This window comes from Ranitomeya imitator, chromosome 2 (assembly GCF_032444005.1).
Source record: "Ranitomeya imitator isolate aRanImi1 chromosome 2, aRanImi1.pri, whole genome shotgun sequence".
Taxonomy (NCBI): domain Eukaryota; kingdom Metazoa; phylum Chordata; class Amphibia; order Anura; family Dendrobatidae; genus Ranitomeya; species Ranitomeya imitator.
Window position 1 is genome coordinate 45,718,999 of NC_091283.1, and position 18,382 is coordinate 45,737,380.

At 48.8% G+C, this 18,382-nt stretch overlaps 1 protein-coding gene across 1 annotated transcript in view; it reads left to right on the forward strand.

Annotated features, from left to right (window-relative positions):
* The window catches only part of PRSS16 (serine protease 16), a 42,199-nt gene extending 31,245 nt beyond the window's left edge, over positions 1 to 10,954 (forward strand). The window contains exons 8-12 of the mRNA XM_069746616.1: positions 4,893 to 5,156; positions 5,347 to 5,488; positions 7,034 to 7,213; positions 9,884 to 10,029; positions 10,116 to 10,954. Coding sequence (XP_069602717.1) covers positions 4,893 to 5,156; positions 5,347 to 5,488; positions 7,034 to 7,213; positions 9,884 to 10,029; positions 10,116 to 10,169 — 786 coding nt within the window. The 3' untranslated portion in view covers positions 10,170 to 10,954. The remainder of the gene's footprint in view (positions 1 to 4,892; positions 5,157 to 5,346; positions 5,489 to 7,033; positions 7,214 to 9,883; positions 10,030 to 10,115) is intronic.
* Positions 10,955 to 18,382: the final 7,428 nt, after the last annotated feature.

Below are 18,382 nucleotides of genomic sequence, written 5' to 3' on the forward strand. Positions count from 1 at the left end.
GGGCCGAGCCTTTGGCTTAGGTGCCTCCTCCTGGGTATCCGAGTTCCGCCAACGCCAGGCGGTCCTTGGTAGTGCTTTTAAGCGCGGGCACCTACAGCTTAGTAACCGGGTTCCAGCACCGTCAGCTGGTCCTCGGTCGTGCCATTGGCTCTTGCACACTGGGGCAACGCATCCGGGTTCCAGCACCGCCAGCTGGTTCTCGGCAGTGTTCTTGTCACAGGTACTCCCTCGTGCCAAGCCTGGTTTCAGCACCGTCAGCTGTTTCCGGGTTGTGTCAAGCTCACTGAGACACCTATGCTTGCCTCGTCGTGGTGCGGTCGGGTTAGCCAACTCCAGGGTGCCTCCAGTTTAGGAGCTTCCTATGTGGGCTGCGTGAACTGGTAGTCAAGGCTGGTTCTGTAGTGCCAGTAGGCCCAGCTCCCCCTGTAGGACTGTTGGGGTTCGGTAACTGCGGCTGCCTCGCGGCCTAGCTGTTCTCTCCTCTCCTGTGGGCCTTGGGGTCCACCACCTGGTTCCAGCACCGTCAGCTGGTTCCGGGCCGAGCCTTTGGCTTAGGTGCCTCCTCCTGGGTATCCGAGTTCCGCCAACGCCAGGCGGTCCTTGGTAGTGCTTTTAAGCGCGGGCACCTACAGCTTAGTAACCGGGTTCCAGCACCGTCAGCTGGTCCTCGGTCGTGCCATTGGCTCTTGCACACTGGGGCAACGCATCCGTGTTCCAGCACCGCCAGCTGGTTCTCGGCAGTGTTCTTGTCACAGGTACTCCCTCGTGCCAAGCCTGGTTTCAGCACCGTCAGCTGTTTCCGGGTTGTGTCAAATTCACTGAGACGCCTATGCTTGCCCCGTCGTGGTGCGGTCGAGTTAGCCAACTCCAGGGTGCCTCCAGTTTAGGAGCTTCCTATGTGGGCTGCGTGAACTGGTAGTCAAGTCTGGTTCTGTAGTGCCAGTAGGCCCAGCTCCCCCTGTAGGACTGTTGGGGTTCGGTAACTGCGGCTGCCTCGCGGCCTAGCTGTTCTCTCCTCTCCTGTGGGCCTTGGGGTCCACCACCTGGTTCCAGCACCGTCAGCTGGTTCCGGGCCGAGCCTTTGGCTTAGGTGCCTCCTCCTGGGTATCCGAGTTCCGCCAACGCCAGGCGGTCCTTGGTAGTGCTTTTAAGCGCGGGCACCTACAGCTTAGTAACCGGGTTCCAGCACCGTCAGCTGGTCCTCGGTCGTGCCATTGGCTCTTGCACACTGGGGCAACGCATCCGGGTTCCAGCACCGCCAGCTGGTTCTCGGCAGTGTTTTTGTCACAGGTACTCCCTCGTGCCAAGCCTGGTTTCAGCACCGTCAGCTGTTTCCGGGTTGTGTCAAGCTCACTGAGACACCTATGCTTGCCTCGTCGTGGTGCGGTCGGGTTAGCCAACTCCAGGGTGCCTCCAGTTTAGGAGCTTCCTATGTGGGCTGCGTGAACTGGTAGTCAAGGCTGGTTCTGTAGTGCCAGTAGGCCCAGCTCCCCCTGTAGGACTGTTGGGGTTCGGTAACTGCGGCTGCCTCGCGGCCTAGCTGTTCTCTCCTCTCCTGTGGACCTTCGGGTCCACCACCTGGTTCCAGCACCGTCAGCTGGTTCCGGGCCGAGCCTTTGGCTTAGGTGCCTCCTCCTGGGTATCCGAGTTCCGCCAACGCCAGGCGGTCCTTGGTAGTGCTTTTAAGCGCGGGCACCTACAGCTTAGTAACCGGGTTCCAGCACCGTCAGCTGGTCCTCGGTCGTGCCATTGGCTCTTGCACACTGGGGCAACGCATCCGTGTTCCAGCACCGCCAGCTGGTTCTCGGCAGTGTTCTTGTCACAGGTACTCCCTCGTGCCAAGCCTGGTTTCAGCACCGTCAGCTGTTTCCGGGTTGTGTCAACTTCACTGAGACGCCTATGCTTGCCCCGTCGTGGTGCGGTCGAGTTAGCCAACTCCAGGGTGCCTCCAGTTTAGGAGCTTCCTATGTGGGCTGCGTGAACTGGTAGTCAAGGCTGGTTATGTAGTGCCAGTAGGCCCAGCTCCCCCTGTAGGACTGTTGGGGTTCGGTAACTGCGGCTGCCTCGCGGCCTAGCTGTTCTCTCCTCTCCTGTGGGCCTTCGGGTCCACCACCTGGTTCCAGCACCGTCAGCTGGTTCTCGGCAGTGTCTTTTGCTCTTGTACCTTCTGCTCCCCATCCTGGTTCCAGTACCGTCAGCTGGTTCCGGGCAGAGCCTTTGGCTTAGGTGCCTCCTTCTGGGTATCCAAGTTCCACCAACGTCAGGTGGTCCTTGGTAGTGCTTTCAGGCACGGGTACCTCCTGCTTAGTAACCGGGTTCCAGTAACGTCAGCTGGTCCTCGGTAGTTCCATTGGCTCTTGGACCTTCGGCTACCCATCCGGGTTCCAGTACCGTCAGCTGGTTCTCGGCAGTGTCTTTTGCTCTTGTACCTTCTGCTCCCCATCCTGGTTTCAGTAACGTCAGCTGGTTCCGGGCAGAGCCTTTGGCTTAGGTGCCTCCTTCTGGGTATCCGAGTTCCGTCAACGTCAGGCGGTCCTTGGTAGTGCTTTTTAGCACGGGTACCTCCTGCTTAGTAACCGGGTTCCAGTAACGTCAGCTGGTCCTCGGTAGTTCCATAGGCTCTTGAACCTTCGGGTAGCCATCCGAGTTCCAGTTCCATCAGCTGGTTCTTGGCATTTTCTCAGCCTTCTTGTACCTTCTGCTACATTTCCAAGTTGAAGACCCTAACGTCGACGACCCGGAAGACCACCACGATGACGACGACACGGAAGACCACCCCGATGACGACGACGACGACGGCGGAGACGACGACGGCGGAGATGACGACACTGGAGACGACGACCCTGGAGACGACAACATGGAAGACCGAGAAGCAGAAGAACAAGAGGCTGCAGAACAAAGAGCAGAAGAACATTAAGCATAAGACTTAATATCAGAGCAAAAGATATTATCTAAATTATATGCAGAAGAAGACTAAGCAGTGTATGGGGGTGAGTCCGTTCCTCCTCGTGGTGCCCCTGGATAAAGCCTGATGCTGCAGGCCAAACTGAACGCGGACAAATGTAACTTTTGTGACTGGCAGAACGGAAGGTGTAATCTTCAAACTTTTATAGATAACAACTACGGGAATGCCTGTCACAAATGAGAATATGATGAAGAAGTAGAATAGGAAGAATAATAACAGTGGAATAAAAAGAATATGTAGAATAAGAAGAATAATAATAGTTGAATAAAATGAATATGAAGAATGTAATAAAAAAAAAAAAAAAAAGGTAAAGGATGAAGAAGAAGATGAATAAGGTGAAGAAGAAGTTGATGTCAAAGATGCTGATGCTGATGATGATGAAGATGAAAGTGTGGGAAAAGAAAAAAAAAAAGAAAAAAAAGAAGGGGAAGGGCGTGGAATAGTGAAACATCAATATCTGACAAAATAAAAAAAAAATTTACATAGTCAATATCTTTGTCACTCCGAACGTCTTAAAAAAAAACAAAAAACATGCTATTCTATTTGATTGGGATAAACCTCTATGACTTTAATGTCTCCGCCACCTCCCCAAATACATCCGGCATTATTCTTAGTTGTTTTCCTTCATGTAGAATGAACCTACAAGGAAAGAAAGGGTTTATTTTAATTCCGATATTTTGGTCCCATTGACTTGCATTGGGATCGGGTATCGGTATCGGCGATATCCGATATTTTTTGAATATCGGCCGATCCAAACCGATACCGATACTTTCCGATATCGGAAGGTATCGCTCAACACTAGTTATCAGTCATTGTACTGGAGGAGGAGGTGAGCTGTGACATCACCTATTGTGAATGGTGGATCCTGTGTTTTCTCCTGTATTTAGAGGTGTTCTTATTGTACCGGAGGAGGAGGTGAGCTGTGATATCATCTATTATGAATCATGTATGATCTACTTTATAAAGATGAGACTGCTGAAAAAATCTTCTATAAAGAACTGAAAATGTAAGGCCTGCATAAGACCTATTGGCCAATATGTTTAAAATTGCACAATTTTTTTATAGAGATACGTTGTGTATGTATATTATGATTGTGAATGTAATATGATATATTAAACACAAAGTATCTACGGTATATAATACACTTCATATGGAAAACTGCATTTTCCATTTTTGGCAAAGATCTTGGTTTAAAATAATACAAAAATGAAATGTTTAATATTTCACTTTACAGAATGCTCTTGACAATGAGTGGCTTCGGAGTCTGACGTCGGTGACATTCCTAACATAGATGATATTGTGCGTCAAGTCATGGGACAAACATGTCATATTAGTGCTCATTGGATTGCACCATTAAGATTTACTCTAGTTTAAAACAAACCACTAAAAAAAAAATGTCCTCCCTGGATGGGTGCCAGCTATGCTATCCTCTAGTTTTGTGGAGGGTGGGCTACCGATTCATGTCTCTTCTACTCTGGCGTGGTGTGGAAAGACTTATTGGGGGCCATTTTCCTTTTGGGGTGGCAATTTTTTGTGTGGCATTCCTCACTTTTTTGAGCTCTGGATTGAAAAGCAAGATATCAGTTTCTTCAAAAAGAGAATATAAGGTTTGGACCCCAGCGCTGGAGGATTGCCGGTAATCTAAGATTTCCCCACTTTCCTATGAAGCTACCAATTTTAGATCCTTGCCGTGTTGTGAATGTAGCCACAACTTCATTTATGTGGCCACGTCAGTGGCTTATGTCAGATCCGTATACTTTATGCCACAAACCGGGGCTTCATCCCATCAGAAGAACGTAGGACAGATGCATCTTCAGCTCGCGTAACATGAATGTATATATTGCGCGGACTGTCATCTGCATCCTATGACAATAACTGGCCTCCATGTTTGCACAGTGGCTTATACCCCGGTGTGATGTGTTTGCAGTGTCTGGATAAAGTGAGGGAGAGTTTCCAAGCAGTGGACTCCATCCTACACTCTGGGAACGTCTCGAAACTGGAGAAAGACTTCTATTCGTGTTTGCCTCTCCGAGCGCCTGAAGACTATGGAGAATTTGTCAGTAACCTGGCAGATATATTTATGGGGGCGGTGCAGTACAACATGGAGACCCCGGGAAGTGACGTGAGGAAGATTTGCGATCGCATCGTCGGTGCGGAATCTGCGTACGAGGGGCTGAGGATTGTCAATTCGGTAAGTGCTGTGGTTTGAGGACTATTAGGGTATGTGCCTACGTCTTTTTCAAGAGGAACACGCCTGAAAAACCTTTAAGAAAAAAATGCCTAAAAGAATGAACCTATGCGCCGTAATGTAAAAACAACTTGCTGTGCACATGTTGCTTCTTTTTAACTTATTGGTTTCCTCTGTGTCTGGTCTCTGGCAGATGTACATGGATTATATAGGACTGAAATGCGTTGAAAACTCCCATGAGAAAACCTTATCCGACCTGAGAAATACACAGCTCAATCCGGTTGGAGTCGGGGAACGGCAGTGGTATTACCAGACGTGCACCGAGTTTGGCTACTGTGAGTGTTTTGTGGTCTACCTCTTGCCTTTTAACCGTTCAAATGATGGGAGTTATCCAAAAAGGGGTCTCGAAGTCTAGAACTAAGGGTACATGATTATAGGAAGGGGTCCGAGCTATTGTTAAAAGCATTTAGAGAGCAGCCTGTTATGACCTGGTGGTTAGGAGCACCCGACCTGATAGTTAAACTCATACAGGACGAGCTCTGGGATGTGGGAGCTCTGCTGACCGCAAGCCCTAATCCTATCGCACACACTAAAAATAGCCGTGGAGCGCTCCTGACGCTCCCTAGGCGCCTCGTCACAGCCTCAGAGCTAGCTAGCCCTAGAGATAGAAAATAAAGCCTACCTTGCCTCAGAGAAATTCCCCAAAGGAATAGGCAGCCCCCCACATATAATGACTGTGAGTAAAGATGAAAGTCACAAACGCAGAAATGAAATAGGTTTCAGCAAAGGGAGGCCAGACTTACTAAATAGACAGAGGATAGGAAAGGAATCTTTGCGGTCAGCACAAAAACCTACAAAAGACCACGCAGAGTGTGCAAAAGGGTCCTCCGCACCGACTCACGGTGCGGGGGTGCCACACTGCATCCCAGAGCTTCCAGCTAGCAAGACAAAATCAGGATAACCAGCTGGACAAAGAAACAATGAGCAAAAATAACAATAAAGAACTTAGCTTCTGCAGGAGAAGACAGGTCGCCAGGCAGATCCAGGAGCGAACTGAACCAATGCTAAAACATTGACAGCTGGCATGGAGTAACGATCTGAGAGGAGTTAAATAGAGCAGCCAACCAAAGGATAAACCACGTCACCTGTGTAAGGAACCTCAGAAGCAGCAGCTTCACTCATAGCCACCAGAGGGAGCCCATAGACAGAACTCGCCGAAGTACCATTCACGACCACAGGAGGGAGTTCGACAACAGAATTCACAACAGCAGCCTCATGAATCGCAGATACACTAGACATTGACTTCTGTAGAAAATATTTGTGGGCATGCTCTGTGACCTGTGCAGAGGTCATTGTGCACAGAGGAGGAGGAGGTGAGCTGTGGATACATCTCTTTTGAGTGCAAGACAACGTGCAATAATGCTAAAATGGATTTTATGTAATAAAATCCGCCTTTACTACTGATGGAAATGGTGTAGAACGGAGTCACCGTCTCTTGTCTACAGCTACTATCTATGCTTCTCCATGGCAACAGACTATAAACAAATCCCGTGTAGTCTGGTCCTGTAGTCATGTTCCCTTCTGCTTCTGGATCCAGTGTTGTGCCTGTGATGATAATGAAAGTGATCTCTACCAAACACAATTATTTGCCTCAATGGTTAAGTGCAAAATTAGGCATTTTTATTTAATCTAGATAAAAAAATGGAAAATTTAAAATAAAACAGTGAAAAAATTATACAGTAAGATAAAAACATAATTTTATATTAAAGGCATTTTCTGATAATTCATTTCCTTTAAGAACTGACAGATATTTCCAGAGAAGCATTTTTTTTTAGCAATGTTGTTCTTGCTCTCTCTGATACCGCCGCTTCTTTCCACAGATCAGACCTGCGAGGACGGCTCCTGCCCATTCTCTCCACTCATAACCCTGAAGTCTCAGCTGGATCTCTGCACAGAAATCTTCCAGATCCACGCGGAGTCTGTCCGCAAGTCGGTCGAGTTCACCAATGAATTTTATGGCGCGGATCATCCCAAGTCCAGCAGGATCATCTTCGTTAATGGTAATTGCTACGTGCTGTAATCAGCGTGTGATACATTAATAAACCTGAAGTTTAACTAGTACATAAATAGTGAACGGCTCCCCACAAGTAAAGGGGTTAAAAGGGGGTTGTTCGATCAACAAAATTAACTTCCAAAATGGAAGTTGCGCTAAGCCTGCCGGCATCAGGGGCTTATCTACAGCATTCTGTAATGCTGTAGATAAGCCCCCAATGTATCCTGAAAGATGAGAAAAAGAGGTTACATTATACTCACCCAGGGGCGGTCCCACTGCGGTGGGCGTCGCAGTCCGGACCGGGGTCTCCCATCTTCTTACGATCACGTCCCCTTCTGGTCTTCACGCCGCAGCTCCGGTGGGAAAGGTCAGAGAGGCCCGGCGCCTGCGCACTGCAGTACTTTGCTCTGCCCTCAACAGAGCCGCAGCCTGAAGACCAGAAGAGGACGTCATCATAAGAAGATGGGAGGCCCCCGGACCGCGACACCCACTGGACCGGACCGCAGCGGGAACGCCCCTGGGTGAGTATAATCTAACCTCTTTTTCTCATCTTTCAGGATACATCGGGGGGGGGGGGCTTATCTACAGCATTCCAGAATGCTGTAGATAAGCCCCTGATGCTGGTGGGCTTAGCTCAACTTCCATTTTGTGGGTGACAGGTTCCCTTTAACCCCTTATATAAAAAAGCTATTAACTTGCAGATATAGAGTTAATAGTGTCCTAAAAATGCAAAAAAAAGGAGCAATCTCAGGTGCTCTGCAAAATATTTCAGTAATAGCAACAGTTCAAACGATAGGCAGTAGTGATGAGCGAGTATGCTCGTTGCTCGGGTGGTCTCCGAATATTTGTTAGTGTTCGGAGATTAAGCTTTCATCGCGGCAGCTGAATGACTTACATCTGATAGCCAGCTTGATTACATGTGGGGATTCCCTAGCAACCAGGTAACCCCCACATGTTCTCAGCCTGGCTAGTAGCTGTATATCATTCAGCTTCCGTGATGAAAACTAAATCTCCGAACACTAACAAATACTCGGAGACCCCCCGAGCGGGCTTGGGAAAACCTGAGCAACGAGTACACTCGCTCATCACTAATATCCAGTACTCACATCTTATTAAAAGAATTGCTTTAAAATTATAAAAGACACAAAAAATGGTTGAACACGGCAGCAAAAACATGAAAAAGGCAGAAAACAAAATATCCTTTGCTCTCAGGCAACATGTTTCAGACCTACATGGTCCTTTGTCAAGCCAGATTAAAGGACCAAGTAGGTCTGAAACGTGTTGCCTGGGAGCGCAGCGGAGATTTATTTTGTGCTGTTGTGTTGCTGAAAGCAACAGCGGAGACACCAGGCGGGAACAACAATTTATTTTATTCGCTTAACAGGATTATAAAGGCGGAAAACGTTATTGGTAAAGGCAGATCACACAGGAACAATATTCACAAAATTACTGGCAAAACAATTACCGTTAGTAGGTTGAGATATGTTGGTTAGTATTAAAGAATCTCTGGATTCGCTCAGGGTCTACAGTCCAACCTGTTTATAGGTGGAATGTGGTGGTGGGGTGACAAACGCCATATTTGAGAGGAACAGTCCTCAGGAACGTCCACGGCTTTCCGGGTCCTGATGAGGGCCGCTGTTTCGTCTCACAAACCACACGTTTTCCTAACCAAGCCTATCGGCGCTCTCTGGACCACCTTAGTGTCAGCCAAACCCCATCTGACCTGCAGCCCTTTCCCTTGCTCACATCTGGCACTGCGAGTCCGTGTAGAAAGGGACGGCCCATCTAACACATCTTGCTCGATCACCGGCCCAGGCTCAAGTTTCTGGACGGCTATCCATAAGGCCTCTTGGGTACTTGACAGCCGACAAGTGTCTCCTTGATCTGTATTGATGGGGGGCTGGTCCTTGACTGTTGACCGGCGTCGTCTGGGTCTGGAATCTTGACCTGTGTTGTTCGGATCTTCAGTACTTGACTGTTGACGGGTGAAGTCTGAACCTTGACTGGCGTAGCTCTGGTCTTCAGTGCTTGGACTGCCGTCATCTGAGTCTGGGTTTTTCTGGAACACGTGGCTGCAGCTTACTGTCTCGGCCACTGGAGTGGCAGCGGGAGTGCCTGCTGCTTCCCTTGGCGACAAATAAGTTCCTATTTCGTCGCGCTGCCTTTTTATATCAATGGCTGACTTTGTCGCCATCACATGACCTGGAGCACTGCCTCATTCCGTCCCTCCAGTAACTTTTCTCCTTTGGATCAGTTCCGTAGGGTTTTGTTCAGGTCTGGAGGCCGCATTGTACCGCAGTACTTTTTTCTCCTGCGCACTGTTCTCCTATATGTTCAACCATTTTTTGTGCCCTTTTAGAATTCTGGATGAATAAAGCAATTGTTTTAAGAAGATGTGAGTGCCGGCTATGATTTGGACTGTTGTTTAATCTCTATATATTCTTCTTTTCTTTCCCCATCTTTCTTTTCTAAAAGTGCCTAGCCATTGCACTGACAGTTCAGCTGCCCTTTGGAAATTAATTTTACTACTCCCGGCAGCCTCAGACTCTGTCTATACAGGCGCAGCCGCCCCACACTTCTTTTTCCGCTCCGTATATAAGCTGTAACTGCGCCCCGGCACTGACCGACAGTCGGCTCTGCACTGATTAACTCCTCTTGTTGCCTCCCTCACCTGCAGGTGACATAGACCCTTGGCACGCCCTCAGTGTGTTGAAGAACCAGTCTCGCTCCGAAATCGCCATCTTTATCAATGGTACTGCCCACTGTGCAAACATGGGTTCTTCTCGCCCCACGGATCCGCCAGCACTGCAGAAAGCGCGAGAGGTCGGTGGAATAATTAATACATACCGCACACTGGCTTGCTCATTAATACAGAAAATGTGAAATTGTATTCCTTTGTTATGTTGCAGGAAATTGCCAGTAAAATTGGAGAATGGCTCCACAACGCTCGGATGACAGAGTAGCATCTGATATCACAGTTTTATGCAAAAAAAAAGCCAAAATATTATAAAAAGTGGTAGGAAAAAATGTGATTTTTTTTTTTAAACAAATGCAAGCAAACCTTGTACATCTCTTTTTGAGTATTGCAGGTAGACAATGTGCAATAATGCTAAAAATGGATTTTATGTAATAAAAGGCTGTGTCCACCTTTGATACTAGTTTTTCTTGCTCCAATACATGAAAATCGGGTAGAACGGAATAACCGTTTATTGCCTAGAGCTACTATCTATGCGTCTCCATGGTAACAGACTACAAACAAATCCCGTGTAGTCTGATCCTGCAGTCATGTTCCCTACTAATTCTTGCTGACATACGACAGGTAGAATAAGTGACAGCTGTATCGGACTACACAGGGTTTGCAGTCTGTAACCAAGAATACGCAGAAGTGCTGCAGACACAAAATGGTCAATTTTTTTTTTTATTATTTCTTTTTTCTTTTATTTTTTTCTCAGATGCATTGGAGCAAAAAAAAATAGTTGCAAAGTTGATTTGGTGTCAACACTTTGATACCATTTTTGGATGGGAATGTGATCAGCGAACAAAAACCTAGTTTATTTTTTTTCGCTTTTAAAGCCCAGATGACAAAAACCACACACAAGGTATTATTTTTTAGATTTGTATATTTTTAGTATTTTTCTATGGTTTTATATACAGTGAATATAAATCTGTCATGTGGCAATTTGCCAGGCTGCTGAAACTTGTTTTTAATTTTGTTTTTATCCTTCAAAAAATAAATTATTACACTGTTTGATGAGGTTTTACGTTTGTTCAATTACTTCTGTACATTTCATAACATAAAAGTATCGTACGGCCAGAAAGAATTTAGAAATTCATATTAATACTTTATGGAAATAAGTGGAAAAAAATAAAAAAGGAACGATAAAAAAAACAACAACAAAAAAGAGTTGTCCTGGAGGTAAAGATGAAGCCTTGGAGCTATTACGCACTAAAGAAAAATTAACTTGAGATGCTTTTAATCCCGACTCACTGAGAGATCACATTACATCTGCTGTCTGAATTGTATGGAGGGGACAGGAGCAGAATGAAGGAGAGCAGGATAGACAAACGGAGACCTTGCTGCTGCTCTTTAGTAAGTGTTTCATCTCTCCCCTGCACTGGATTACTGCTGTGTACTGTCCTCCATACCTGGGAACACATCTATGTAGTCAAAAAAAGTGCTGCCGAGTCAAGTGAATCGTCCCATTACTGCCTCATTATGAATGAACCGCTCAACCCATCTCTGCAGCATCTACACATCTTAGACCTAAGAAACATCTTTGCTAACAAGTGTTCCATTTTTTGACAAAATTACACATAGGCCCGGGGCTACTTGGAGAGTGCGGGAAGAGACCCCTAGGGTAGCTTAGAAAAAGGGGTCCAAAGTGACTATATTCAGCTTCAAAGTAGGTTGTCCGTACCCATGGAAATGTTACTGCAGAATTTGAGTTCCTCCCAAACACAGGGACTTCACCCTTCCTGTGGGGGTCAATTTAGTTAGATTTTTCCCCTTTGGAGTGAGGAAATAACTGTCCGGCTCGGAGAGAAAACACACAATAGGCACCTGATGAGTATAATGAAGACACATCCCAGGTTTGTTATCACTATGGTCATTTTATTGACCTGGACATGGGGGCTGCCACCCTTTACAGACCCCAGATTTATACAGCCAGTTAAAAATAAAACGAAAACGATTATCTCGTATAGCAAATAGCCTGCTCCTCATAAAGGTTCTGTTTTCAAAGTAAGAAATCCCAACCTGCGGGTTTCTGCATAATAAATGCTCCATTGCCTAATTTTAAGAATATAAAAATAGCAAGAAAGCTTGAAAAAAAAAAAAGAAAGAAGTAAAGCAGCGAGTCCCAGGCAAAGTAGGAAGTTGCACAAGTAACAGCTGCTGGAGAAGTCGGGCAAAGTTTTGTGTCAGACGTCCGTTTAGCACGGAATCCTAACCCGAACCCGAACTTGACGGCCTCCATAAGGATTAGATAAGGCTGTCAAGCTCCGGTCCGGAGACCCAGACGCTCCGTACATCATGGATCCACGCACGGACACCACAATGAGGTCTAAGCAACAAAAAGATATGTAATATATAGAGTATGGGGTTTCTGACATAGAAATGGCGCGAATAATTAGGAATAAAACAATTCTGTTAAAATCCATTAAAATTCCTAAATTGCATTCTCTGCCAGGACACCAATGCGGGGGGATTGGAATCCCACAATGTGTCACAGTCATGTCGCTGCATGGTTACTTGTTTGTGTAAGTGATTATTGTACTTCAGAGGTGTAGCTAGGGTTTTGGTTCAGAGGGGACGAAGCTTCTGAGTGGGCCCCTAACCAGGTAACCTTGATTATAACTCAGTGACACCCCCTAATAGTGGAGAACCTCAGCAGATGACCGCGCTGTTACTGAAAATAATCTCTATATAAAGACCAACATGGATATTACCGCCATATGGTCAGTGGTAGATACCAGCCCTACAGAACATACAACAGATCACAGCACAGTTACAGATGGTGACTTACCACTGACGTCCTTTCTGATGGAATCGTTCATTTTCCCCGTCTTTTCCATCTGGCCCAGACCAACACGACAACTTCTTCCAGCTACAACTCGTCTGCAGAGAAAACAACAAAGACACATTTCACTTCTCACATTCCAGCCCCATCACTATCTATTCCCAACCTGCACAAACTCCTCATCCTGCTGATATCCCAATACTGAGCCGCTGCTGCCGTATGTGTCCCTATTACTGCACCTGATACCCCAATACTGAGCCGCTGCTGCCGTATGTGTCCCTATTACTGCACCTGATACCCCAATACTGAGCCGCTGCTGCCGTATGTGACCCTATTACTGCACCTGATACCCCAATACTGAGCCGCTGCTGCCGTATGTGACCCTATTACTGCACCTGATACCCCAATACTGAGCCGCTGCTGCCGTATGTGTCCCTATAACTACACCTGATACCCCAATACTGAGCCGCTGCTGCCGTATGTGTCCCTATTACTGCACCTGATACCCCAATACTGAACCGCTGCTGCCGTATGTGTCCCTATTACTGCACCTGATACCCCAATACTGAGCCCCTGCTGCCGTATGTGTCCTTATTACTGCACCCGATACCCCAATACTGAGCCGCTGCTGCCGTATGTGTCCCTATTACTGCACCTGATACCCCAATACTGAGCCGCTGCTGCCGTATGTGTCCCTATAACTACACCTGATACCCCAATACTGAGCCGCTGCTGCCGTATGTGTCCCTATTACTGCACCTGATACCCCAATACTGAGCCGCTGCTGCCGTATGTGTCCCTATTACTGCACCTGATACCCCAATACTGAGCCGCTGCTGCCGTATGTGTCCCTATTACTACACCTGATACCCCAATACTGAGCCGCTGCTGCCGTATGTGACCCTATTACTGCACCTGATACCCCAATACTGAGCCGCTGCTGCCGTATGTGACCCTATTACTGCACCTGATACCCCAATACTGAGCCGCTGCTGCCGTATGTGTCCCTATTACTGCACCTGATACCCCAATACTGAGCCGCTGCTGCTGTATGTGTCCCTATTACTGCCCCTGGTACCCCAATACTGAGCCGCTGCTGCCGTATGTGTCCCAATTACTGCACCAGATACCCCAATACTGAGCCGCTGCTGCCGTATGTGTCCCTATTACTGCACCTGATACCCCAATACTGAACCGCTGCTGTCGTATGTGTCCCTATTACTGCACCAGATACCCCAATACTGAGCCGCTGCTGCCGTATGTGTCCCTATTACTGCACCTGATATCCCAATACTGAGCCGCTGCTGCCGTATGTGTCCCTATTACTGCACCTGATACCCCAATACTGAGCCGCTGCTGCCGTATGTGTCCCTATTACTGCACCTGATACCCCAATACTGAGCCGCTGCTGCCGTATGTGTCCCTATTACTGCACCTGATACCCCAATACTGAGCCGCTGCTGCCGTATGTGTCCCTATTACTGCACCTGATACCCCAATACTGAGCCGCTGCTGCCGTATGTGTCCCTATTACTGCACCTGATACCCCAATACTGAGCCGCTGCTGCCGTATGTGTCCCTATTACTGCACCTGATACCCCAATACTGAGCCGCTGCTGCCGTATGTGACCCTATTACTGCACCTGATACCCCAATACTGAGCCGCTGCTGCCGTATGTGACCCTATTACTGCACCTGATACCCCAATACTGAGCCGCTGCTGCCGTATGTGTCCCTATTACTGCACCTGATACCCCAATACTGAGCCGCTGCTGCCGTATGTGTCCCTATTACTGCACCTGATACCCCAATACTGAGCCGCTGCTGCCGTATGTGTCCCTATTACTGCACCTGATACCCCAATACTGAGCCGCTGCTGCCGTATGTGTCCCTATTACTGCACCTGATACCCCAATACTGAGCCGCTGCTGCCGTATGTGTCCCTATTACTGCCCCTAGTACCCCAATACTGAGCCGCTGCTGCCGTATGTGTCCCTATTACTGCACCAGATACCCCAATACTGAGCCGCTGCTGCCGTATGTGTCCCTATTACTGCACCTGATACCCCAATACTGAACCGCTGCTGTCGTATGTGTCCCTATTACTGCACCAGATACCCCAATACTGAGCCGCTGCTGCCGTATGTGTCCCTATTACTGCACCTGATATCCCAATACTGAGCCGCTGCTGCCGTATGTGTCCCTATTACTGCACCTGATACCCCAATACTGAGCCGCTGCTGCCGTATGTGTCCCTATTACTGCACCTGATACCCCAATACTGAGCCGCTGCTGCCGTATGTGTCCCTATTACTGCACCTGATACCCCAATACTGAGCCGCTGCTGCCGTATGTGTCCCTATTACTGCACCTGATACCCCAATACTGAGCCGCTGCTGCCGTATGTGTCCCTATTACTGCACCTGATACCCCAATACTGAGCCGCTGCTGCCGTATGTGTCCCTATTACTGCACCTGATACCCCAATACTGAGCCGCTGCTGCCGTATGTGTCCCTATTACTGCACCTGATACCCCAATACTGAGCCGCTGCTGCCGTATGTGTCCCTATTACTGCCCCTGGTACCCCAATACTGAGCCACTGCTGTCGTATGTGTCCCTATTACTGCACCAGATACCCCAATACTGAGCCGCTGCTGCCGTATGTGTCCCTATTACTGCACCTGATACCCCAATACTGAGCCGCTGCTGCCGTATGTGTCCCTATTACTGCACCTGATCTCCCAATACTGAGCCGCTGCTGTCGTATGTGTCCCTATTACTGCACCTGCTGTGCGGTTCTGTGTGCCCTCTAAATTCTAAAGCACCTCTCTATAATATAGTAATGCCAGGCGCAAGTGCCCAAGAAAACAGTGCACATATTTTGCCCCCTAGAAAGTAATAATGCCCTGTGTGCCCCTTTGACAGTCACAGTAACCTGAGTTCCCCTATAACAATAAGTGCCCACTTTACATTTAATAATGTCCCGAGTCTTCCCTCTGTACAGCTCCCCTATACACAGTATGATGCTCTTTTATACACAGTATAATGCCCCCTCACTGTATATTGCCACCCACGCAGTATACTGACCCCTTAGTAGCCCACAAACTGTTTGGCTTCAACACTGTAAGATGAGCCCCTCAATGTAATCCCCACACTGTATGATGGCCCCCTAGATAGCCTCCATATAGTATAATGCACCAGATAGTCCTCAATATAGTATAATGCACTCCCCATAGGACTCCATATAGTATAATGCACCCCCATAGGCAGACTCTATAGCATAAGGTAGCTCCCATAGGCAGACCCTGTAGTATAAGGCAGCACCCCATAGGCAGACTCTGCAGTATAAGACAGCATCCCATAGGCAGACTCTGTATTATAAGACAGCACCCCATAGGCAGATCCTCTGGTATAAGGCAGCACCCCCATAGGCAGACTCTGCAGTATAAGGCAGCCCCCATAGGCAGACCCTGTAGTATAAGGCAGCACCCCCATAGGCAGACTCTGTAGTATAAGGCAGCACTCCATAGGCAGACCCTGTAGTATAAGGCAGCACCCCATAGGCAGACCCTGTAGTATAAGACATCACCCCATAGGCAGACCCTCTAGTATAAGGCAGCACCCCATAGGCAGACTCTGCAATATAAGGCAGCACCCCATAGGCAGACTCTGTAGAATAAGGCAGCACCCCCCTGGATGACTCTAGTATAAGGCAGCGCCCCCCACAGGCAGACTCTGTAGTATGAGGCAGCACCCCCCCACAGGCAGACTAGTAGAAGGCAGCACCCCCACCCCTCAGGCAGACTGTAGTATAAGGCAGCACCCTCCTTCCCCAGGCAGACTCTGTAGTATAAGGCAGCACCCCCTCTTCTCCAGGCAGAATCTGTAGTATCAGGCAGCCCCCCTCCCCACAGGCAGACTCTGTAGTATAAGGCAGCCCCCCTCCCCACAGGCAGACTCTGTAAGGCAGCACCCCCCCCAGGCAGACTCTGTAGTATAAGGCAGCCCCCCTCCCCACAGGACTCCATATAGTATAATGCACTCCCCGTAGGCCTACTCTATATTGTATAATGCACCCCAAAAGACACTCTATAGCATAAGGTAGCTCCCATAGGCAGACCCTGTAGTATAAGACAGCACCCCATAGGCAGACTCTGCAGTATACGATAGCACCCCTTAGGCAGATCCTGATACAAGGCAGCACCCCCATAGGCAGACTCTGCAGTATAAGGCAGCAACCCATAGGCAGACTCTGCAGTAAAAGGCAGCACCCCACCGGCAGACTCTGTAGTATAAGGCAGCACCCCCGGCTGATTCTGTAGTATAAGGCAGCACCCCCCACAGGCAGACTGTAGTATAAGGCAGCACCCCCCCACAGACAGACTCTGTAGTATAAGGCAGCACCCCCACCCCCTAGGCAGACTCTGTAGCATAAGGCAGCACCCCCCCCTTCCCCAGGCAGACTCTGTAGTATAACGCAGCACCCCCTCTTCTCCAGGCAAACTCTGTAGTATAATGCAGCCCCCCTCCCCACAGGCAGACTCTGTAGTATAAGGCAGCTCTTCCTCCCCATAGGCAGACTCTGTAGTATAAGGCAGCACCCCGTCCCACAGGCAGACTCTATAGTATAAGGCAGCCCCCTCCCCACAGGCAGACTCTGTAAGGCAGCACCCCCCCACAGGCAGACTCTGTAGTATAAGGCAGCCACCCTCCCCACAGGCAGACTCTGCAAGGCAGCACCCCCCACAGGCAGACTCTGTAGTATAAGGCAGCCCCTCTCCGCACAGGCAGACTCTGTAGTATAAGGTAGCCCCCGTCCCCACAGGCAGACTCTGTAAGTCAGCACCCCCCCACAGGCATACTCTGTAGTACAAGGCAGCACCCCCAGGAAGAAAAGCAATAAATACCTCTTCTTCCTGGTTCCTGCACTGCTCCCTGCTCCCCTCCAGACCGCGGGTGCCGGGCAGTGATGTCATCGTGCCCTGTCGGTGACGTCAGACGCTGACAGGGGGTGATGGGAGGAGCGCTGCGCGCTCCTACCCTCATCAATGCGGTCCGCTGTATCAGCTAAATGCCGATACAGCTGACCTTGCGGTGATGGGCGAGGGGCCCACTGCTGGCACCGGGCCCCCCCGCCTGGTCTGGGGCCCCATAAGGGCCGACGGCAGAGCAGGGAGATCGGTTCTCCCTGCTCTGCCGCAGAATATAGCTGTACCGGCGCGCTGTGCACGCCGATACAGTCACTGTAGCGTAGCTCCGGGTGGGCCCCCTCTGAGCTCCGGGCCCGGGGTGCCCGCACCCTGTGCCCCCCCAGCAGCTAAGCTACTGTTATACTTGCTTCTATAGCGACATCATATTGCATCATCATCTCTGTCCCCGATGGGGCTCACAATCTACATTCCCTATCAGTACGTTTTTGGAATGTGGGAGGAAACCGGAGAACCCGGAGGAAACCCACGCAAACACGGAGAGAACATACAAATTCCTGGCAGATGTTGTCCTTGGTGGGATTTGAACCCAGGACCCCAGCGCTGCAAAGCAACAGTGGTAATTGATTATGTGGGTATAAACTTTATTTTTGTGGAGGGGGTGACACAAGGGTGGGGGGCATTATATCTGAATTATTATACTTTCTTTGCTTCGGTGACTTGCCAC